Below are 24,934 nucleotides of genomic sequence, written 5' to 3' on the forward strand. Positions count from 1 at the left end.
TGCTCCATTTACTCTGATAGAGGTTAAAAGAAGCATTGGGTTCATTACAAAATAATAAATCCCCAGGAGAAGATGGCTTTCCCCTGAATTCTACAAAGCATTTAAAGAGTTATTGACTCCTCCTTTTATGGCATTATTAGATCAGGTGGTGTGATGAATCTGTGTCATTCTATCAGTCTTTCGCTGTGCTTAGTCTGCTCTACGGACATTAGACATGTATTATCTCTACCACTCAAGACACTCCCCTTGGGTATAACTGTGTACGCACCCATTATCATTCATTATTGTATTACTGAGTTTCTACTAATAGAAGCCATAATTCCTGGTAAACTACAGAGCCTTTGATTTCTTCATTAACTGACACTTCAACTTTGTTAGTAGAAATGGATGCAGCACTCAAGCAAGAGTGGCTGATGATCGACCAGTCTGCCCTGAGGGCTAGAGAAATCTTCAACCACTGGATTATTTGTTTTGATTACTACATGGTTTGGAACAACGTGGTTGATGAAAGGATACAATGGGGCCACCTGAACTCCTTACTGGGTGAGATCCCTTTTGCTGCAACTAGAGAGCTGTGACTCTGGCTATAGCCCGGGAATAACTGACCGTTTACAATGCGGCACCACAGAATGTGGTACTCACCCAGTACCAGTTGCTGACTCGACGTCAGAAACCCGAGGAAAGTGATGCTGCCTATTGTAAGGTAAAACATCATGAGATGGGAATGTGTAGGGAGTTACCCTGTACAAGGCTGTAACAAGAAGGGGAGGTGTCCTTGTACTCCTGTTAGGTAAAACATCATGAGATGGGAATGTACGGGGCAGTAACAAGATGTGAATGCATCCTTGTACTTACAAGATAAGAGAGACATTGATGGATTGAGAGGCAGGAAGCTAGCAGGGAAAGGATAGCAACAGTTTTAGTCATTGGACAAGTAATGATATGATGATGTTCTAAGCACATATCCAAGGGTATAAAAAATCACCATTTTGCTGATAACGGCAGAATGCATTCTCCGACTAACATGTTTAGTCGCAAGTGTTACAATCCGGTAATAAAGAACAAAGAACCCTGATTTCGACTCAGCCTGGTGTTTGTCTCACTCATTCATGAACAAAGCAGACCTAACAATTTGGTGACCCCGACGTGATGGGTGAGTGAACACTGGACGACGGTTTCTGTTTTTTCTGACAATCATCTCAGCCGGCTGATAAAAAGGTCCAGAGAAGCCTGTTTTAACAAAATTCTCTTTTTTTTTTTAAATCTTTATGATTGTCAGTAAGAACTGGAGATCGGACAAATTAGACGACCACAATTGAAGGTCGCATGCCAGGATTGTAACACGTAAGTGATTACAGACAAGATAAAAGTCCTTAAGGTGTTTGAATGACATTTATTAAGTGCTTCGCAAGAAACTACTAGAGTTTAAAAGTCTTTATTGTGTCATTGCAAAGTCCAATAGAGTGAGAAGGTGGTCTATAAACAATTGAGGACCTGAGTTTTCTGCCCTAAACTGGTTATTAAGAGGAGAAATCTCCCACGTGAAGGTTGGGCTTTGAAAGAAAACAAAGGTTCAGGCTTATTGGCCTCAATTGTATCTGAGAGACTGACTTATAAATGTCCGGTAGGTATGATAATGTCTGTACACTTGAGAAGTTAAGAATTTATTTCCCCAATTCGCCGTGGTTGAATACCACAGCAGACACTAGAGACCTTGAGACAACAAAAAAAGTACTCAGGGACGCCTGCCTGGTGAACAAGAACGACGACAGAAGGCTGCGACAGCTGTGTCCGGATCAGGTAGGAGATATTAATGAAAAAGTTGACAAACTCCTAAGAGACACCCAGTTTATTCGAAATACTTTTGATAAGTTAAATGAGGGTATTCCCAACATCACCAAGGAGATAAAGTTACGTAAATTCATAGATTGGTACAGGGAAACAGGACAAAAGTATAGCCCAAATATTTGGTTTTCTAGTTGTAATTTAACTTTCAGACCCCTTTGGGAAAACAGAGAGTGGAAAACGAGCAATCAGAGTATACAGGACAGTCTGAAGTCAATTGGAGGACAAGACTTAGAGACTGTTCTTTTAAAAGATATTAGTCATCCAGCTTGCAAGGAGACATTTTTAAAAGCAATTTTCGTTGACATAGATCCCCTAAACGGACAAAAACCTAAATTAAAACAGGCATTAGAAAGCGGTCCCGCAGCTATGGCTGTACAGTTGCCTGCTAAGACTTTTGACCAAGTTATTAAGGAAATTAATCAGGAATTAGAGGAGCGAAATACCAGTAATGCGGCATTGGAAAAACAAAAAATGCTCCGAAAATGTGTAGACCGCTGGAGGAAGAGGGGTTGGTTACCCGGGGGCACTGAGATGTTCCTGACAGGTGAGGGAAACAAAATTTTAAAACATAGAGGCTTAGATGAGCTGGAAGAAACAAAACACAGAAGGGAAAGGAAAAGTGCCTGTTTCCAGTTTCCAGCCACGAAGTGTCCGGGTTTGCTCTCTCCCTCCCTCCTTTCACCCTCCCCTCTCTCTCTTCTCCCCCCCCCTCCTCTCTCACCCACTCCCCCTCCCAATCCCAATCTGTGGCGGTGCTGCCCTGAAATCCCCAGGTTGGGCAGGGCAGAGAAATACAATTTGGTTTTAATTTTGTGCCCACAATTCCAGCTCCGCATCAAATGGGATCCTGTTTTATCCTCTCTCCCTCCCTCTTTCCCGCACCCCCACCATTGCGGGATCAGGGCAGACATTGTGGGCTGACGTGTAGCTCACTCGAGGTGGGAGGGAAGGAAGGAGTGATAGTTCCCAGTGGTGGGAGACCCAATCTGATCCAGACCAGTGATCACAGGATGAGAACCTTTTAAAACCTTTGAAACGAAAGTGTTAATCTGAAGACTTTTCTCCCAGTGGGGCCAGTGCAAGGCATTTTCTCTCTCTATCTCTTGTGCTCTGTGTATCTGCCTCTCTATCTCTTTCTCTCGCTATGCTCTCTCTCTCTCTCTCTCTCTCTGGCACCCCAGATGGGATACTGGAGTCACGTCCCTTATATCCAGATATTGAGACACTGGGGTGTGACAAGAACCACGGGAATAGGGACACATCAGACGAGGTACAGGCCCCTTTAATAAAAATAGAAGGGGGAGTAATAGATGTAGAGACCCCTCTGGAGTCCAAGAAAATAGAAAAGGAGTTAGAGATACAGAAATGGAACATGAAAAAGGTTCAGGATAACATTAAAAACTTAAACAGAGATATTAATGTGCTGGGGCAGATCAGTGAGGATCAAAAAGAATTAATGGTAGGTGTATTTAAGGAAGTGGAAAAGATAACTACAACACTGTCAGGAGAAATTAAAGCTGAAGGAATGGTAATAGGAGTAAAGGACGAAAAGTGTAGTACAGATGAGGAAATGAGATACGATCCACCATGGGAGGAAAGTAAAAGGAAAAGACTCAGGAGGGAGAAAAATAGACATGCCTACCTGGACATAGTTAGAACAAAAGAGAAAGATGTGAAACAACTAAACTATGGCCGAAAAGATTATCTTAGAGATGAACGTGACCAATATACCTTTGACCCTGAGACATTGGAAGCTGATAGGGACAGTGACAGTGACGAAGAAGAGTCAGAACAAGGTGGGATAAATAAATGCATGCCAAGAGTAAAGAAGGAGCAGAAATCCCCAAAATTGAGATATCAATGCCCATTACTGATCACGGGACGGGGAACTCAAAAATATGTACCCTGGTCACGAATGGACTTAGAGAGTTTAATGAAAAAACTACCTCCGTTGAGTAATGGGGCTAGTCCATGGATTTCTTGTTTTGAGCGAGAAACCTGCCAAGAACAATTAGCACTCGCAGATGTCAGAACTATCATGATAAAATTAAAGGCAGAAGGGGCCCTGAAGCAAATAGAGAAAATTGTAAGAAGCAGTAAATTGGGGGATGAAATAGAATTTGGAATAAATTTTGGGAAGCACTTAGAGAAACATTTCCTACACCCTATAGTTTGGATGCCTTGGTAACCCTTCAACTAAAGGAAGGAGAGACTGCACACGAGTATTTCACTCGAGCATGGGACTTATGGGAAACAGGGACTGGAGAAAGACCCGACCACAGCCCCTTAGGAAGGGCTCACTTTCGTAATGGGATAATAAACGGACTACCTGCTACGGTTCAAGCAAAATTAAGGGACATTGTGGGATTAGAGACAATGTCAGAGGATTTGTGGAAAAGACACCTGACACATGCAATCAAACGACATCGTCAATCAGAGCATGCTAAGTCAGAAAGTGCGTCCCAGAAGGAGGTGGACAAAACAACCGATAAATTGGTGAGAGCCATAGAACATATAGGGGTTAAATTAGCGGCCCAACAGATAGTCCCACAGGTCATGGGGCCAGTGATAAATCCGGGACCCCAAGTAAGAAATGGTTGGGAAAGACAGCTAGGTACAATGTATAGAGGGGAACATGCAGTATGCTGGTACTGCCAAAATCCTGGACACTACCAGCGGAACTGTCCGGAGGCTGGGAGAGCAAGGGGAAAAAGATTACCCTCTATGAGAGGCTATCGGGGAAGAGGAGGAAACTTAAGAGGACAAGCAAGGGGTAGGGGTGGACACATTGATGGGCCCCAGAGAATCGGGGGGTGGCAGAGTGATCAACAAGTCCAGGCACCTCAGTGTAATGACTATATTGAGGAAGGTGCTGAATTTGATTATTGAAGGTGCCCAGGAGAATCAAAAATCACGCCTCCCTGGGAGCCACCAAAAATTTGGGGGACGGTAAATGGAGAAAAAATTGAATTTATGGTTGACACAGGGGCAGCAGTTACGACAGTGATTAAAAAACCCCCAGGGAGCACATTTTCGGGCAAAACATTATCTACAATAGGATTCTCCGGGATAAGGGAAACACAGCCCTATACAGATAACATCGACATGACATTTGGACGACAAAGGGTTAAAACGCCTGTCCTGGTTGTGCCAAGTTGCCCCATTAATTTATTAGCAAGGGACATTCTTACCAAACTAGGAATAACCATACAATGTTCTGAGAAGGGCCTTCGGTTAACATACCCAGGGGATACAATAAGAAGGGGAGGACAGTTTATAGTAATGACCCCATCTAACGCTTCAGAAGACTCTGTGGAGGTTAGTATTTTCTGGAGTCGGCTACTGTATGATGAACCAGGCCCAGGGCTGATTAAACAGTTTTTTGAGTGGAGGGCCAGTATTCCTCGGTATGGGGATTACCATTATCCACTAGATCCTATGCATGTTACATTAAACTACACCATCCACCCGGACCAGGAATATGAGGAGAGGTGGGACTCTCTAAAAGAAGGGAAGACAGAAACGATACATTGTCCATTTATCTTTGTAGGTAAGGAGGGAATAGCTGCTATGGTTGTCATGACAGAAGAACAAATGGAGTGGTTCTGCTTAGGAGTAGAAAGTGTGCCTCATGTGACCTTGGGTATTGCCAAAGATCATCACGCTCGACAGCTGGGTCCGAGGGTAAAGGAAGCGATAGGGTGTGAATACGGGCAGACAGAAATCCCAGGATATTCCACCTCGGAGGGAGGAAAATTTGTCAGACTGAATATTGAAGCATGGGACCAGGTTGTGAATGAGAAAGTAGAAAGAGACCGAGCCATAGAAGGAGAAAATATTGATCACAGAGACTCAGACAAATATCTTTCTAATCTGAGTCCACATATATGGACAACGGGGCCCTATGATTTGGGAGTAATAAAAGGAGAGGTATTTCTAGAATTGGCCAACCCCGGGCAGAAACCAATATGGAGAAAACAATACCGCTTGTCGCCCAGTCAGGAGGAGGGTATTAAAGGAACGATAGAAGGGTTAATGGAGTCAGGGGTTTTAAGGGCGGCACCTGACAGTATGTGGAACACGCCCATCATGCCTGTTCCCAAACCGGGTAGAAAAGACTGGAGGATGGTACACGACCTCCGGGAGATTAACTTGGCTACCAAGACCATCGGGAGACCAGTCCCAGACCCATATGTAGCACTTAGGGCTCTGAGTCCGGAGCACGAATACTATACTGTCATTGATCTGGCAAACGCATTCTTCTGCTTGAATTTAGCTGAGGAATGGCAAGACTGGTTCACTTTCACTTACCAAGCACATCGGTACACATACACTAGATTACCTCAGGGTTATAAGGACAGTCCAGGACTGTTCAATCAGGCCCTTAGCGAAATCCTAATGAAATTAAAGCTCCCAGAAGATGTTACACTGATTCAGTATGTAGACGACCTACTATTAGCAGGGAAAACGCCACATGGGTGCCTGACAGGGCAGCCAAACAGGTTACTGGTTATCATGAACATATACAGGGGATGATTTTGAGGTCCCATAACAAAAAAAATGAATCTGAAACTAAGGAGACTTGTAGCAGATTGAATGACTACACAGATGAGTTTTGTGGAGGAAGAGTGCTGTACAACTGGCTCCCCGCTAACTGGGATGGTCGGTGTGCTCTAGTAATCCTTAATGCGCCAGTGCTGATTGTCAAAAGGCAGGAGGGAGACGAGGATTCCCTAGAATTGCGCCACACAGAGAGTTGGCTGTGGAGAAAAAGGAAGAGTGTTGGACTCTTGGGGCCGGGAGGAAGGAACACTGATGGGGTATGGATTGATGCCATTGGCCAAGCCCGGAATATTCCGGACGAATTTAAATTAGCCGATGAGATTGCAGCTGGGTTTGAAAGTTTTCCTGTTTTTAGTGCAATTTTTCCCATCACTGTAAATAAGAATGTTAATAGGATCAACCTTATTCACTATAATGTCCAGCGCCTTGCAAATTTGACCAGGGACGTTGTTGAGGCAATACATCAACAACTGTCAGAAACTTCCCTTATGACACTTCAGAATAGGATAGCGATTGATATGGTCCTGGCAGAGAAAGGTGGAGTGTGTGCTATGTTTGGAGATCTATGCTGCACTTCTATCTCTAATAACACAGGGCCAGATGGATCACTCACTAAGGGGTTAACGAAACTTAGGGCATTGGCGAAAGAATTAAAAGCCCAGTCTGGAGTCTCCAATCCTGTTTTATCCTGGTTACAGGGAGTGTTTGGGAGATGGAGCACATTGTTAGGACAACTTTTGCTGGGTTTGTTCATTTCTGTATCAATTTTTATCACTTGTGGCTGTTGTTGTATTCCATGCATTCGAACGCTGGTCACGAGGACCATAGAGAGAGCCTTTGCTGACCGTGATGAACTGCCTCCGAAATATCAAGCTGTGCAGGCTGTGGAGCAAGACTATCTCACATTACAGGAGGCGGAGAAAGTTGCTGAGATCGATCTGGAATCTGAAGGGGAATGTGATGGGAAGGAGGGATTGTGAATTAGATTGTTACACATATAATTTTAACCTTGCTTGTAACCTAAATATTATAACCTTGATTGTAGAACAAATATTATAACATTGATTGTAACACAAACATTATTAATCAGATTGTAGAACAAGTATTATGAATTAGATTGTAGACCATATGTTAACTTGGGAATTTACTAATGTACGGGGGGTTAGCTAGTTTTTTGCTTGGGGGCAAATGGGATGAAACTTGTAAACGGGCAATGGGATCGGGGTGACGGATGGGGGGTGTACGCAAAGGAGGGTTGGGGGAGCCCTCGCCCACCAGCCGAACTACCCTGTGAACAGAACCCGTATAGAGCTTGGCAATAATAGGCGAACTAATGTAACGCGGTGGTAGCATAGTCAGGGCGAGATTGTCCTCTAAAGAGGACAAAGGAGGGATTGTAAGGTAAAACATCATGAGATGGGAATGTGTAGGGAGTTACCCTGTACAAGGCTGTAACAAGAAGGGGAGGTGTCCTTGTACTCCTGTTAGGTAAAACATCATGAGATGGGAATGTACGGGGCAGTAACAAGATGTGAATGCATCCTTGTACTTACAAGATAAGAGAGACATTGATGGATTGAGAGGCAGGAAGCTAGCAGGGAAAGGATAGCAACAGTTTTAGTCATTGGACAAGTAATGATATGATGATGTTCTAAGCACATATCCAAGGGTATAAAAAATCACCATTTTGCTGATAACCGCAGAATGCATTCTCCGACTAACATGTTTAGTCGCAAGTGTTACAATCCGGTAATAAAGAACAAAGAACCCTGATTTCGACTCAGCCTGGTGTTTGTCTCACTCATTCATGAACAAAGCAGACCTAACACTATGCAACGGGCTCTCGTCTTGTTGGCAAATGAATGCGATGTCAAGGCAGTCAATGTGGAACAACATGGCAATGCTTTGAAGCTGGATGCTTTTGTCAATGGAATCAACTCCAGTTACATCCATCAGAAGCTATTAGAAACAGAGCCTTTGACCTATGGCCAAACAGTCACACTAGCCAAAACACTGAGAAGTGCTATGCGGTCCAGCGAAATACTGAAAACTGAAAAGGAAACATCCAGGAGTGCTGGAACCCCAAAGAGAATGAAGGAATAATCACCTGGCAAATGCTACTTTTGTAATGAGAGCTGGCACCCCAGACAGAAGTGTCCGGCTCGATTCACTACTGGCAGCTACTGTGGAAAACATGGCCACTTCGCTAAAGCACGTAGGGTGAAAAATACTCCCATTGATAAGAAGAAAAACGCCAAGAAAATTCATCCTCGAGCCGCTGGAATGGAAGCAGAGGGGAATCTTTAGACGAGCCCGCTAAATTGACTTCAAGTGACGATGAGGTGAGATCAACACAAAGTTCCCCTGTGATAGCTCGACTGACTGTAAAGCTTGGGGGTTGTTACAGACTGGAACGCTCGACTATGAAGGGGGAGGTGAATGGGGAGACTGTCGATTGCTTAATAGACTCCAGCAGCACTGACAGCTACATTCATGAAAAGGTTGCTAAAGCCTTAAATTTTTGGAGATACCCAGTGAACCAATGGATATCAATGGCTTGTAGCAAACTTAAAAAGACCATATGGGACAAGTGTAAGGTTACTCTGAACTTGCAGGGACATTGTCTTGCTGATGTTTGGCTTTTCGTAATGCCTGATCTCTGCGCTCCCAAGTAACTGGGGTTGGATATTCAATCTCAGATGAAAAGTGTAGTGTTAAAATTTTGATGGGCCGCTACCCACACTTACCATCCCTCGCACTGGTAACTGAGGTCTGTCCACATTAAAGATCAAAGCTCCCTCCCTGTTCAGCAATCTATCTCTCGAGTATCGATCGATTGCCTCTAAGAGCCGTTCTTACAGCAAAGAGGACCATGAGTTTATTAAGGCTGAGACTCAGAGACTACTTAAAGAGGGGGTAATTGAACCCAGCAGGAGTCCATGGCGAGCCCAGTTGGTAGTGATGAAAAATTCACACTAAGAAACGACTGGCTCTTGACTACAGCCAGACGATTAACTGTTATACTGACTTGGACGCCTACCCCCTGCCTGGCATTAACGAAATGGTTAACCAGAAAGCACAATATAAAGTGCACTCGACTATCGACCTTACCACCAAATTCCCATTAAAAAACGTGAACAACCCTATATAGTGTTCGAGACTGATGGGGGGGGGGGTGCTATACCAGTTTAGGAGTGTACATTTTGGAGTCAGAGGGAGATGGATAAAATCATTAGCATGTACAGGGTACGTTCCCCTATCTGGATAATGTCACTATCTGTGGTAAGACCCAGACGGAAAATGATAACAACCTAAAAAAATTTCTAGCAACAGCCAGAGAACTCAACCTTACATTTAACGAGAGCAAATGTGTGTTCAACGCGACAAAGCTACACATTCTGGGCTACATTGTTCGCAAGGGCAATAGAACTGGAGGACATTCCAGCAAAAACATACTTAAAAGACAGGAATTTAGGGAGTTTATTGAATGCTTAATTAAAACCTATTTTGAAATAAACACAGGATCAGTGAAAGACAAATTTATATTATGGGACGCAATGAAAGCCTTCATTAGAGGACAGATAATAACTTATGTGACTAAGATGAAAAAGGTTTAAAATCGGGAAATAGAGCAGTTGGAAAGGGAGATAGTAAGTACAGAAGGGATGATATAACGAAAAGGAGAGAATTGGCAGACAAAAATAATTAAATACAAAACAATTCACACGTACAAGGTGGAGAAGAACATAATGAAAACAAAGCAAAAGGATTACAAACTGGGAGAAAAAACACATAAAATATTAGCCTGGCAACTTAAAACAGAACAAGCATCAAGGAAAAAGGACAAACAAATTACATATAACCCAACAGAGATTAATGAAAATTTTAAGGAATTTTATGAACAATTATATCAAACTGAAAACAAGGGGAAAGATGATAAAATAGAGGAATTTTTAGCTAAAATTGAACTGCCAAAATTGTAAGAAGAGGAACAAAAGAAACTAACAAAACCATTTGAAATAGAGGAAGTACAGAATATATTAAAAAAGCTGCCGAACAATAAAGCACCAGGAGAGGATGGATTTCCAATAGAATTTTATAAAACATTTAAAGAGTTATTAATTCCTCCTCTTCTGGAAGTAATGAACCAGATAGAAGAACCACAAAATTTGCCAGATTCATGTAAGACAGCAAAATTACAGTAATACCAAAGATGGGGAAAGATCCATTAACACCAGCATCATATAGACCAATATCTCTACTTAACTCAGACTATAAGATAATAGCGAAATTATTAGCAAGCAGACTCGCCGATTGTGCACCTAAAATAGTAAAACAAGATCAAACTGGATTTATTAAGAAAAGACGAACAGTGGACAAGTCTGCAAACTTATTAATCTAATCCACGCAGTTCAAAGAAATAAGAAACCAACAGTGGCTGTTGCTCTGGACACAGAAAAAGCCTTTAAATAAGTAGTTCCACTCTACTCTGTCAAAGTATTACAGAAGTTCAACCTACCAGAAAAATAAATAAATTGGATTCTTTGGCTTGGCTTCGCGGACGAAGATTTATGGAGGGGTATGTCCACGTCAGCTGCAGGCTCGTTGGTGACTGACAAGTCCGATGCGGGACAGGCAGGCACGGTTGCAACGGTTGCAAGGGAAAATTGGTCGGTTGGGGTTGGGTGTTGGGTTTTTCCTCCTTTGTCTTTTGTCAGTGAGGTGGGCTCTGCGGTCTTCTTCAAAGGAGGTTGCTGCCCGAACTGTGAGGCGCCAAGATGCACGGTTGGAGGTGATATCAGCCCACTGGCGGTGGTCAATGTGGCAGGCACCAAGAGATTTCTTTAAGCAGTCCTTGTACCTCTTCTTTGGTGCACCTCTGTCTCGGTGGCCAGTGGAGAGCTCGCCATATAACACGATCTCCATTCTGGAGACGTGACCCACCAAGCGCAGTTGGGTCTTCAGCAGCATGGATTCGATGCTTGTGGATTCTGCCAGCTCGAGTACTTCGATGTTGGTGATGAAGTCACTCCAATGAATGTTGAGGATGGAGCAGAGACAGCGCTGATGGAAGCGTTCTAGGAGCCGTAGGTGATGCCGGTAGAGGACCCATGATTCGGAGCCGAACAGGAGCGTGGGTATGACAACGGCTCTGTACACGCAGATCTTAATGTGTTTCATCAGGTGGTTGTTTTTCCAGACTCTTTTGTGTAGTTTTCCAAAGGTGCTTCCACCAACACTTAGCAGACATCCTCATGTTGCCTTGTTTAGCTCACTGTCAATTTCTGTTTGTTGCTGGTTTATGAATTTCTTGAGCAGAAACGCTGACATCCACGTTGTCCAGAGAGAGACACCAAACATTTTTCCAGTGACAGGTTTCCCACAGAGAATTATACTTTACCATAATTGATATCTTTTCATTCTATCCATTCAAAAACTTCAGGTGCTAGAATCTGAAGTTAAAAGAGAAGCTGGAAGGATTCAGCAGGTCAGGCAGCATCCATGGATAGAAATGGACAGTCAACATTTCAGGTCAAATCCCTTTATAAAAACTAGATAAGGGTCCCAACCTGAAACATGGACTGACCATTTCTAACTCTCCAAATACCTCCAGCAATTCTTTGTTCACCGAAACATTGCTTGAACAGGATTCCCTTTAATTCCCTACATGACCATTGTCCCCTTCAAAATAATTCTATCACTATCCCCAAGTACTTTGCAAGATGGTGTCAGTTGAAAATGGTGTATAAAGTGGAGCAGATTCTATTCCATTGAACTGACTTCTCTTTGTCCTGTAAGGCACTGTCCTGAAGAATGCCAACAGTAAAATCCTGAACAATCATCTTCCAACAATCAAAATTGTTAGACTGGCAGTAGCACAGTCGACCAGCAATCTGGGTTCAAATCCGCCACTGACTATAAGGAGTTTGTACGTTCTCTCCATGTCTGCATGGGTTTCCGGTGGGTGCTCTGGTTTTCTGCCACCCTTCAAAACATATGGGGGTTGTAGGTTGATTGGGTATCATGGGCTCACGAGCCGGAAGGGCCTGTTATCTTGTATATGTCTAAATTTAAATACATTTTATACAATATCTTAACATACAGTATATGTGATTATTGTGTGCTATGTATCATGGGTACATGTATGTGCACCATGGTCTGGAGAAACACTGCCCCATCTAGGTGTACATGTACAGTCAAATGATAATAAACTTGAACAAACATGATATTGAATGAAGATTACTACTGCGAACATCTTTAAGTTTGTGGTGTACAAGTTCTATTTTGTAGTGAGGGCAAATACACTTGTAAACACAGAAGTCCTGAGCTTTGAGGTCCTTGCTATTGTTACATCAACTATACTATGATGAGGAATCAACTCCGGAGTCCAGCGGCAGATTCACAATTTTCAACCTTTCTAAGGAGAAATCTGCCTGCTGAATCTGAACCACTCAACTCAATTACCATGGAGAGGAACTAGTACGGGGGAGGGAGAGAAAAGGGAGTTTTGGATCATTTAATATCTTTTGCATTGTAACAATTTAAACACTAATTTGGTTAGTGCTATTTATCTTCAACTAAAATTTTAATTAAAATTTTGTGCCAGGCATTCCAAGAGTATTCAAGTTTTAATATTTGTGAAGGCCAGAGAGATTTAGAGTCTTTCACAGTTTTGTTATCCAGGAATAAGTACTGTCCAATCAGCTACCAGTCCAGAGGAGGGGCTGTGGGAGAAACAAAAAATATTTCCCTCAACAGGTCTTAAGTTTGGAGTTAAGCACAGAAAGGGGAATGTCAAGTGACAGGAGCTCAATGTCCACCAGGGACAGACAGAGGGAGTTGTATCATAAGCTATCTGTTGTGCATTTTAGTTTTATGAGCGAAAGATTAGTACACAAGAGAAAAAAACAAAAATATACATGCATATGAACACCAAATGCACTCATTGGACCAAATGTACAACAAATGCTAGGTTAAAAGAGAATTGTCTTCCTTGTGCAGCCATGTGGAGTATGGCCCTGCTTTCATCCAGAACTTCATCCACTTCAGCTTTACCACAATGACCCACATAAACAAGTGCTTTGATGAGAAAGACTATTACTCTCAAGCCATTTTGGAGTTTAGCCCTCTGTCCACATGGTAAGGTAAAGAATAATGTCTAGGCAATTAAAAGTTAACCAATAACGAGCAACTTGGTAATGGCATCAATTTGTTGATCGTTCAAAGGGACAGAAGGGGAACCGCTTTGCCAGATTGAATATGTCTTTTTTTTTCTGGACCCAGGATACACTTGGGGACTTTTCCAATTTTCTAGGCGTGGAGCTGGAAATTGTAGCTAGTAAAGAGCAAATATCTTTAATCAGAATGTTGTCAGGGTCTTCTGATTTTGACAAAACCTATACTCCAAGTCATTCTCTGACATCACATGAAGTTAAACCAAAAATGGCAAAGGCCAGTTATTACGTTAGGGACGTCCAGGTTGTGACCCAAATGAATCCCTGACTCAGCATTTCTGTTGAAGATGTTTGTATTTAGTTTTGCCTCCTTTGGGACTGGAGTGTGAAGATATGGTTTCAGTACACGGTGTGTTTGATGCTGTGACGGTAAATTTATAGGTTGTCGGTTCTTTTTAAGATTTTTTTTATTGAGGTTTCAAATAATACAAAAATTAAACAATTATGTAAGGAATACAAATTGTAAGAAAAAGAAACTATATTTCAAACCCCTACCACTATACAAGATTGAAAAGAAAAAACGTGGATATCAAGTGACGACAAGCTGGAAAAGTATCAAAGGATATGACAACCCTTAAACTTTAGATTAAGATCCATAAAAGGACCCCATGTCTTTAGGAAGTTAGTATTTTAATTTTTAATGGCATATCTAATTTTTTTCAAATTTCAAAAAATTCAGTTTTGAGTCAGTAAAACATGATCATCTTGAAATTATCCAAAAGGAGTAACTAAAGGACAAGGTTTTAATTTAACCTTAAGATTCTCCAATAATGTGCTCGCTTCGGCAGCACATATACTGAAATTGGAACGATACAGAGAAGATTAGCATGGCCCCTGCGCAATTTATTCTTTTATTTTAAAAAAAGAATCTCCATAATGTTTGAAAAATCTTTCCCCCATATCTAAACTAGGTCAAGTCCAAAACGTGAATCAAAGAAGCCTCAGCAATTTTACATTTGCCAATTCAAGGACCTTTGAAGTCTATATGAATGAAGTGACCCCTCATGATACTGCTTCTTATCTTTCCTGTGTGTGTCATACGGCACAGAAACGGGTCTTTCATCACACCATGTGTATTGTGACCACTGGTACATCTATACTTATCCTATTTACTGCATTTGGTCTGTACTCTTCTAAGCCTTGACAAGTGATCCAGTAGATACTTCTTGGATATAGGCAGCACATCTCAGACTTCAACCAACTTGTGCAGAGAAAAGCCCTCCTCAGATCCCCTTTGAACCTCCTATATCTGACCTTTAAACTTATGACCTCTGTTCTTAGACATCCCCAATATTCAGGAAAGATTTTTACAATCTACCCGATTTATTTCCCCTATATAATTTTTCTACATTTGCAACTGGTCATTCCTCAGCTTCCTCCACCAAGGAAAACAAACCAAACATATCCCTATACCTGCAATTCCCCACCAATGTTTCTGAATGGATGCAGCAGAACTGTAGCAATTTGATCAAATCCATTTATTGAGGGGAGGGGGGGGGGGCGAGTCACTTCATTCCTTTTGACTTTAAAAGTTCTTGAACTTGCAAAACAATTTACTATAACAGCAGCAAACGCACGATTAACGGAAACCTTATCTTCACACCCCATTGAGGGTGCTCCTCAATTCTATCAGACAGAGCTTAACTGTCAGACCAGAAACAAATTAGCATGTTTCACTTATGTTCAAGCTGCACTGCAGAATGGTTTTCATTTATCACTGGATCCTAATGCTTCCTGCTGGCTGCAATCCATGTGAAGTCTTCTTGCTTCTGCTACAATACAAATCAAATCAGGAAATTCCTACTATTCAGTTCATTTCTCAGTAAGCCATTGTGGCCGAGACCAAATACCTTGAATCACGCACCACCTCCCATCAATTGCACATACTACACTGAAAAATGAAAGGCATTAATGATCAAAGTATCTGGATGCGTGCAGATATGCAACAGACTTCAATCAATTCAACAGCTTCAATAATATTGCAAATAATTTTAGTGCTGTTTAAATTCTTTTACTAGATTCTGGACCATAACTCATTGTCATATACGTAATGAGCATCAGGGATCAATAGTCAGTGACAAATAGAAATCTCCCAAATGCACACGTACCTCTCTACAGCATTGATTTCAAACATTTTTCTTCAGGCAACCTAAAACCTAACCAAATTATTCACCCATGTGACCCAATAATAAGAACAATCAATTTTCTGAACAGCAGACTGGCATTTATTTAAAAAAGCTGAGTAAGCAACTCATTTTTCAACATCCTGCAACCTACCCAAAATGTATGGCCCTCACTTTGAATACTTTGGTCTGTAGTACTGCATGCTGCCCCCAACGTACCCTGAATAGTTGCCACAGTATTCTGCACCTATATATTGTTTTTTTTCATGTAAGTATTTTCAGTCTATTTCTAAGACCAGTCAAAATTGAGATCCCTGCATCAGAGATCAATTTCACACATACTCAGCTTTGTGAACTGATGGTATATTTCAGCTAGATTCATTACACAATCCAACTGGCTCTGATAAAGCAGAATAATTCAATATTGATTTCAGGCTTTCACCACAACTATTTTTAATTTTATTTTTCATTTGCATCAATAACAAATACTTATCCTTAATCATAAATAATAAAACAATGCAAAAAGAATACATGATTTTATACTTTCTCCTTCCTACCCCCCCTCTCCAAAAAGGAGTGGAATATTCAGTGAGGAGAGAAAAAAAATCTCTTTTGCAGCAGTTACATTGTGAACAGTGGTGCTCCACCAACATCCAAAGCTTATAATCACCTCACTCTCTTCTTTGTATACATAACAGTATTACAAAGGCCCAATAAGAAGAACAATACCCTGAACACCAGCATTCTAATGTTCCCTCAGCAACAAGAGTTAAATATCAAAATCTTGAGAATAATGAGACGTTGGAGGTATGGTTTAGAAAAGCAATAAGGCAACAATTCCTCTGTACAGAACAATTAGTGGACCAGAGTGAAAATGGAGGCAGGAGATCATCAAGGCCACTTTGTAACTTGCAGCCTTTCCATCCACAAGTCATAATGAGCAAGCCAGGCCCAACAAACATTTGTTTTGTAAAAATCAAATTATCATTTTGTTCACTGGGAAAAGGTCACAACTTACCGGAATGAAGAACTCTTCTGCCAAATATTTTAGTGTAGCAGCTTCGTTTGACAACAGGTTGCTGCGCGCCAAGAGGTTACCCTGAAGACGCGTGTCAAATTCCTTTCGAACAACTGATGCAACAGAATCCACTATAATCAGCTTCACCCCTTTCGAGATGATATCATCTTCCAAAGATTCAACCCTAGTGGAAAAGCAAAGGAGCAGGATGGGGTAGAAGTTATTACACAAGACCTTTAAAGGCCTGAAATAGGGGGTGTTAATTCTTGAGATGAGAGCATTGCCCTAATGTGAGCGACTAATTGACAATGTGTTTTTGAGTTTTGAATACCAAGAAGTGATCTTGTAGAAATACAAAGATGTTAAGGGATATGACAGGGTGGATGTCAAAATACTTCCAGCAGCGAGAAAACCAGACTTTAGTCACCTTAACAAACACCATTCCTTCACCACATACCTCTCCCTGACACGGCCTCAGCAGGTTTATTCAGGGAATAGTCACATGGACCAGGAAGCAATCTGGATGGAGCTGGCTCTTTGAAGTTAGTATTTGGTACAAATCGACAATGGTGGGGAGACACAAGATGAGAGAAATTGGGGTCACAGAGATTTTGAGGGGACTCTCTTTTACTTCTCTTTGGCTGTGAGAGACACTTCAGGCAATTTCTAGCGATGAGGAATTGGTCTGCATGACAATAAATTGAATTTTGAATCTCCACAGGGTGGGCAAACTTTTAATTTTGACATACAGCATGGTAACAGGCCATTTCAGCCCACGAGTCCGTTCCGTCTAATTAGCCTGCACCCCCGAACATACTTGTAAGCCAAAATGGCCTGTTACCATGCTGCACATCTAAATTAAAAATTAAAAGGTTGCCCAACCTGTCTACTACTTCCTCCAGCAGAGAATTCCATAGATTCTCTACTCTAAGAGAAAAAGTTTCAGCTCTTTTCTGTATCAAATCTACTCCCACAAATCTGGAGGCCATCACCTCTGGTTCTAGGGGATAATCTAGGGGAAATTCCAATATCCACTTTCCGACCATTTGGAAAGCCCAATGGTTTGGCATTTGATTCACTAGGTAGAGTTTCTGCATGCTCTTTTTTCAATGTATCAGGATCCCGTTTCCTGCTTCTTCCCTGGTTCACTGGGAAAGCACATTGCTGTGTGTTATCTAAAATAAGTGAAGTGAAAACATTTTAAGGTATTAACCAGAATAACATCCAGTAGTCTGTAAAATGTGCTAATCCAGCATCATCCAAATCCAAAGCCCGCTAGACTTTTGGAGTTTAACTTTAATTGCTATACCTGCATGCAAGCTTTGTGTTTCATGTGCAAGTCGAGTTATATTCTTCTGTATCACGGCATTCTGTAGCCTTTCTTTATTTAAAGAATATTCTACATCACTCCCTCCTGGAACAACTAATCTCAAATTTTCCCACATTCCCTTACAAAATTTTCACCTGCTTGCTCAACCAAGCTACGTTCATTTGAAAACTGTGCAGCCTCCTCACAACTTACTTCCAACAAATTTTTGTAGCATGAGTAAATCTGACTACACTTATTCCCTTTATCCAAGTCTCTGATCTAGATTGGAACAGGTCAAGAATCCATGAAGCACTCAACTCATAACAGCTCAGTCACATGAATATGATCCATTTATCTGGCTTCTATTTTGTTCGTGGATTAGCTAATTATCACACTAATAGATTATACCAATGGCATAAACTCTTCCTGCAGTGACTTCTTGTAGAGTCTCAACTTTTTGGAATCCAAATATAGGAATGGGTGACCCAAATCCATACTCCCAATTACATCCAGAATCCCATGAACAGCAGCAAGAAAAATCACTGACGTCAATTTTCCTTGACTGTGAGAGACAAGAGATTGCAGACACTGGAATGTGGAGCAAAAACTATCTGCCACGGGAACTCAGCAGGTCAAGCAGCATCAGTGAAAGAAAAGGAATTGTCAACGTTTCATTAATGGAAGTGCCTTCAGCAGTTTCAGCCTTGAACTAATTCTTTAAATCCTTCTGTCCCATGAACTAATTCTTTAAATCCTTCTGGTCCCATGAACTTACTCTTTAAATCCTTCTGGTCCCATGAACTTGCTCTTTAAATCCTTCTGGTCCCATGAACTTGCTCTTTAAATCCTTCTGGTCCCATGAACTTGCTCTTTAAATCCTTCTGGTCCCATGAACTTGCTCTTTAAATCCTTCTGGTCCCATGAACTTGCTCTTTAAATCCTTCTGGTCCCATGAACTTACTCTTTAAATCCTTCTGTCCCATGAACTTACTCTTTAAATCCTTCTGTCCCATGAACTTACTCTTTAAATCCTTCTGTCCCATGAACTTACTCTTTAAATCCTTCTGTCCCATGAACTTACTCTTTAAATCCTTCTGTCCCATATCCAGAGACCCCTTGCCCCAAACCTCTCCCTTACCTTTAAGAACCACATTTTGGACTGTTTACTTACCTGCCCTCATTATATGACTCACTAAAATTTTTATTTGCTAATCACTCCCAGGAGCACTATAGCTAATTATAAAAATACAAGTAGGTTTTGTGGCCAAAGATGAAAACAATTGAAAGATGAGGGAAAAATTGCAAAAAGAATTTACTTAGCTGCAATTCATTACAATATGTTTAGCCATCCTCAACATCCATTTGAGCGACTTCATCCCTAACATCGAAGTACTCGAGATGGCAGAGGCCGACAGCATCGAATCCACGCTGCTGAAGATCAAACTGCGCTGGGTAGGTCACGTCTCCAGAATGGAGGACCATCGCCTTCCCAAGATCGTGTTATATGGCGAGCTCTCCACTGGCCACCGTGACAGAGATGCACCAAAGAAAAGGTACAAGGACTGCCTAAAGAAATCTCTTGGTGCCTGCCACATTGACCACCGCCAGTGGGCTGATATCGACTCAAACCGTGCATCTTGGCGCCTCACAGTTCGGCGGGCAGCAACCTCCTTTGAAGAAGGCCGCAGAGCCCATCTCACTGACAAAAGACAAAGGAGGAAAAACCCAACACCCAACCCCAACCAACCAATTTTCCCTTGCAACCGCGTCTGCCTGTCCCGCATCGGACTTGTCAGCCACAAACGGGCCTGCAGCTGACGTGGACATTACCCCTCCATAAATCTTCGTCCACGAAGCCAAGCCAAAGAAGAAAAAAAGAAAACAATACAAATTCAGTGCAATTCTCTTCCATTTGAAGACGAAGGGGAAAGAGAAAGGCGAGAACCAAATTAAAGTAATTTACCTTCGCAGTACATCAAAGCAGGTGAATTCACGGTACACATGAATTTTTTTTGTCATCTTGATCAGTTCCTGCTCAGTGCAGAAGTAATCAGGGAAGCGGCATCTTGCAACTTCTACCAACCTGAAACAGAAGTTAGGAAACTGTTATAATGGTTTACAAATCATAACTGGCCCAAAGTCAAATGGATCCCCTTGGACACATCCTCACTATTCCGGAGACAATCCCTCAAAAAGGCCTCTATTTATTAAACTTCAGCCCAAAAAAAATGAACAAAAATGTACAGCAAGATCATACGAACAGGAGTGAGAAGTTACCAGTTCATCAGTTTTTGATGGTGCTTATTGGCGGAAGGAGAACGTCACTTTCTTACTATACACTCAACTTCAATGGGAATAGAGGGTGGGGAGCTTGGTTTGATGCCTTATCACAGGGCAACAATGATAGCACAAAAATCCCTCAAGTCCTCTGTGCTAATAGCCTCCAGATTCTTTCAAGGCCCATCTGGAATCTCAAAAATAATGACTTGAAAGTAACTCAGGTTTCACAAGTGACATGCTAGCCCAAGTTCAATGACAGATAGTCCATTCCATTGTTCTGCTCACCCAACAAATCAATTTATTCATTTATGCAAGCTTGCACACTAATTTTAGCTAACAGAATAAGTGGTTGAGAAAGTTTTCATTCCTGACAGAGAGAGTGAGAAAGCAGAAATATCATAAAATGACACCAGAAGCAAGTTACCTTAGCTTAGATGTGAATTATTCATCATGCAGTGGTCTACTTACAAAGAATAGTTGCACATTGTCCATCATATCAGAAGGCATTCCTGCACAGTTGGTTTACTGACAGAGTGATGATGAAGGAAAGATATTTCTTTCAAAACGAGGACAACATTTGAACAGAGTGTCACAATTATTTGCAGAACAGGGTGCTCCTCGATAAAAAGCTGGATACTTTGGAAGCAATCTTAACAAGTTACTGCACTGTGCTCTATTAACTGCAGTCAACTGTTGATGCAGACTGAACTCAATGGAATGCAAGTTGATATTTCCACCAGTTTGCTCAAGTCAAGTTTATTGTCATCTGATTGAACAAGTACACAATCCTTTATCCGGAACCCTTGGAGGACAGTGTGTTCTGAATTTCGGAAAGCCAGATTAAACCCACCAGAATCGCACTGCTGTCTCCCCTCCCCACCCAAACCTCGCCCGGCCACCCAACTCTCGCTGCCGGTCTCTCGCCCTCGCCCGCCCGACTCGTGCTGCCGTCTCTCTCCCCACTTGCCGGATTTCGGAGCTTTCCGGATTTGAGATGTCCGGATAAAAGATTGTGTACCTGTGCAAGAACAAAACAGTGTTCTCCAGTCCTTGGTGCAAAACACACAGACATACAAGCAGACATAATACACATACAGACAAACAATACATTTGGAGGACAAGTATTCATTTATACAAAAAAATAAGTAAATGTTGTTTCATGAATAGGAGAGTCTCGGATGGCTAGAGTGAGAAGTTCCTTTGGTTGTTCAGCATTCTCAGTGCCTGTGGAAAGATGGTGTTCCTGATGGGAGCAACTGAAAGTGTACAGGGTGGAAGGGGTCCTCAATGATTTTGTGCAGCCTCTTCAGACAAATATCCAAGTAAATCACGTCGATGGTAGGGAGGGAGACTCCATTGATCCTCTCTGCCACTCTTATGGTCTTGTGGATTGACCTCCAATCCATTTCTCTGCAGCAACTATATCACACTGTGATACAGCCAACCAGGATGCTCTCAATAGAGTTCCTATAGAAGGTTGATATAATGGCTCCAGTCTGCTCCAGAAATGCAGTCACTATGGCGCCTTCCTGATGAGTGAGGAGATGTTGAGTGTCCACAATAGGTCGCTAGTCAAGTGAAATCCAAGAAACTTGGTGTTCTCTACTCTCTCCACTACAGAGTTGTTGATGTGTAGTGAAGGGTGGTCATTCCTGGTCCTCCTGAAATCCTTGATCATCTTCGTCTTGTCCACGTTGAGATTCAGGTTGTTGTTCTTGCACCATTTCACAAGATTTCCCATCTATTCTCTGTAGTGCGACTCATCGTTGTTGCTGATGAGACCAACTACTGTTGTGTCATCTGCAAACTTAATGACACTGTTGGAGTTGGACACACAGGGGGAGCAGGAGAGGCAGAGGGAAAGCGGTGAGTGAAGCTTATAGAATTATAGGTGAATAGACATTAGCATTTTTGTACATTTTGTCAATTAAATGCCAATGGAAACTTGACTGGATCAGCAGGACATTGTCACATCCAACTCTGGGGCAGGAAATCATTATAGCTGGGACTTGTCAAAGGTCACACTCAAAATAAAATGAATTTTCTGTATGAGCTCAAAACATTGGGTTTATTTAAATTTATTTCTTAAGATACAGCAGTGCAATTTAAATTCTTGATTTTTTTTGGTATACAACATCCACTGGACTTGTGGTATTGTTACAGAATCTCACAACCCTCTCACCTTTCAGCACTGAAAGCAGACTCTGTGTCGATGTAAATGACCGTACCATCCAAACCACCCATGCTGATGGGCAAGGTCGCCAACACACTCATCATGAAACAAAACTGAGTCTTTCCACAGCCCGAAGGTCCTGTCACCTGAAAATACAGAAACTCATTTAAAAACTATTCAGATAAAAACTTGTACTGGATCATCGACTTTGAAATGTGACAACATTAACCACACAGTACAACAGAATTCGCCTTCCAAATTGATATTTATCTTCAGAATACAAAAGACAAAAATAATCCTTCAAAATTAAGGTTTCTTCAGCAGGAGAGTGTGCTGCTTGGACAGATTACAGTGATACCTGCTTAGATTCCTGATGCGTACCTTACTCCTTCATCCCAGCCAAGAAACTACATTTCTCCTCCATATCAAAAGTTCCCAAAGGAGTTGAAATCAATTGGCTCAACACAAGTTAAGAGTGGTCCTGCTGTTGGATTAGAGATGGATGTATAAACATGCCCAAGACCACACACCATAGCAGGATTCTGGCAGAGAAATGCGGTCCATAAAACATGCTAAATTAGCACATGACTCAGTCAAAAAAAGATGCAGTTCATTCCTGACACTCCCAATTCCTTCTGCATCACAAAATCACACATATTTACATACAAAAAAGAGGGAAATTTTAATCTCTTTCATTGAGGGGGAAAGCCCAGTTTAGGACACAAAAGCAAATTTCAGCGTTATTAAGCCAAAAAGGAATACGATGTTACTCACAGGACAATCAAAATTTTTTTCAGAAACCTGGGAAGCACAAATCATTAAAGATGGAACAGCCACTGGGTAGCAGGTTTGTGCAAGGGGAGGTGGGGCAAAGGGAATTTAAAAAATAGTGGTGGATTAGTGGTTTTTTTTAGAAAGAGCATGGCAGAGGAAGGTAGAGTGAGAACTCTGGGGATTTAGTTTGGGACAGGGTAAATGGAAATACTGGGTAATCAACCAAAAAGGTTTTTTATATTTGAAGAGGGATGTAAAAAAAAAAGAGGGTAGAAAAAGGAAGAGAGGTGTTGAGAAGAAGAATGCCATATTATTGCCTAAAAGGGCTTGTGGTTAATGATAAACTACAAGGTAGTGTGTGGGCAGGTAAGAGAGAAAGGGAGAATGGGCACAGGAGTGGAATAAATAAAATCAGAAAAAAACCACGTTAATGGCAGATACATGGCAAATGCACTACAATGTGGATAAATGTGAGGTTATCCACTTTGGTAATACAAACCAGAGGGCAGATTACTATTTGAATGGCAATATATTGGGAGATGGGGAAGTGCAGAGAGACCTAGGGGTTCTTGTGCACCAGTCACTGAGAGCAAGCATGCAGGTGCAGCAGGCGGTTAAAAAGGCAAATGTTATGTTGGCCTTCATATCAAGAGGGTTTGAGTATAGGAATAAGGATACCTTACTGTAGCTGTACAGAGCCTTGGTGAGACCACACCTGGAGTATTGTGTGCAGTTTTGGTCGCCTTATCTGAGGAAGGATGTTATTGCAATGGAGGGAGTGCAAAGGCGATTCACCAGGCTGATACCTGGAATGGCAGGCATAACTTATGAGGAAAGATTGCACAATTTGGGATTCTACTCGCTGGAGTTTAGAAGATTGAGAGGGGATCTCATAGAGACATATAAAATTCTGGCAGGACTGGACAGAATGGATGCAGAAGGGATGTTTCCAATGGTGGGGGAGTCCAGAACCCGGGGCCATGGTTTGAGGATAATAGGTAAACCATTTAGAACTGAGATGAGGAGGAATTTCTTTACCCAGAGGGTGGTGAATCTGTGGAATTCATTGCCACAGAGAGCAGTAGAGGCAGGTTCATTGAATATATTTAAGAGGGAATTAGATATATTTCTTCAGTATAAGGGAATTAGGGGTTACAGAGAGAAGGTGGGAACGGGGTACTGAACTTTAAGATCAGCCATGATCTCATTGAATGGCAGAGCAGGCTCGAAGGGCCGAATGACCTACTCCTGCTCCTATCTTCTATGTTTCTAAGACTCAATTTGAAGTTGCTTTTTAATCGATCCACATTTGAAGTTAATTTCTCCCACCTAACTAACAGTTTGGTGTTGTACTATGTTTACCCACAAGACAATCAGTTTACTTCACAGGCATGAACTTTCACCGCCTACAATCAATGAAGAGTGGTGGCAAGACCAATGACTGGACAGTGTGACTGGAGTCATTAATGCCAGATACAGTTTGGTGCAATACAACTTCTTGAACCGGCTGTACCACACCCCAAAAATTAAATAAATCAAAGCCAGAAATTTCAGAAACGTGCTTTAAATGTGGTGTGGAGATTGAAACTTGTCCACTCCACCTGGCTACAT

The 24,934-nt window shown here is 41.8% G+C and overlaps 1 protein-coding gene and 1 non-coding gene across 10 annotated transcripts in view; one reads left to right on the forward strand and one right to left on the reverse strand.

Annotated features, from left to right (window-relative positions):
* Positions 1–24,934, reverse strand: part of rad51b (RAD51 paralog B) — a 644,462-nt gene that overhangs the window by 611,691 nt on the left and 7,837 nt on the right. For all 9 annotated transcript variants that reach the window (XR_011351432.1, XM_069917186.1, XM_069917182.1 and 6 more), the window contains exons 5-7: positions 22,559–22,695; positions 20,060–20,179; positions 16,788–16,971 (exon numbers count right to left, since the gene is read on the reverse strand). Coding sequence is in view for 8 of the 9 variants with exons in the window: in XM_069917186.1 (XP_069773287.1) it covers positions 16,788–16,971; positions 20,060–20,179; positions 22,559–22,695 (441 nt within the window). In the remaining variant the exon portion in view is untranslated. The remainder of the gene's footprint in view (positions 1–16,787; positions 16,972–20,059; positions 20,180–22,558; positions 22,696–24,934) is intronic.
* On the forward strand, positions 14,419–14,527 carry LOC138755983 (U6 spliceosomal RNA). The gene has a single exon (XR_011352677.1). It is a non-coding gene; the product is annotated as a U6 spliceosomal RNA (small nuclear RNA).

Source organism: Narcine bancroftii, chromosome 2 (assembly GCF_036971445.1).
Source record: "Narcine bancroftii isolate sNarBan1 chromosome 2, sNarBan1.hap1, whole genome shotgun sequence".
NCBI classification, from domain to species: Eukaryota; Metazoa; Chordata; class Chondrichthyes; order Torpediniformes; family Narcinidae; genus Narcine; species Narcine bancroftii.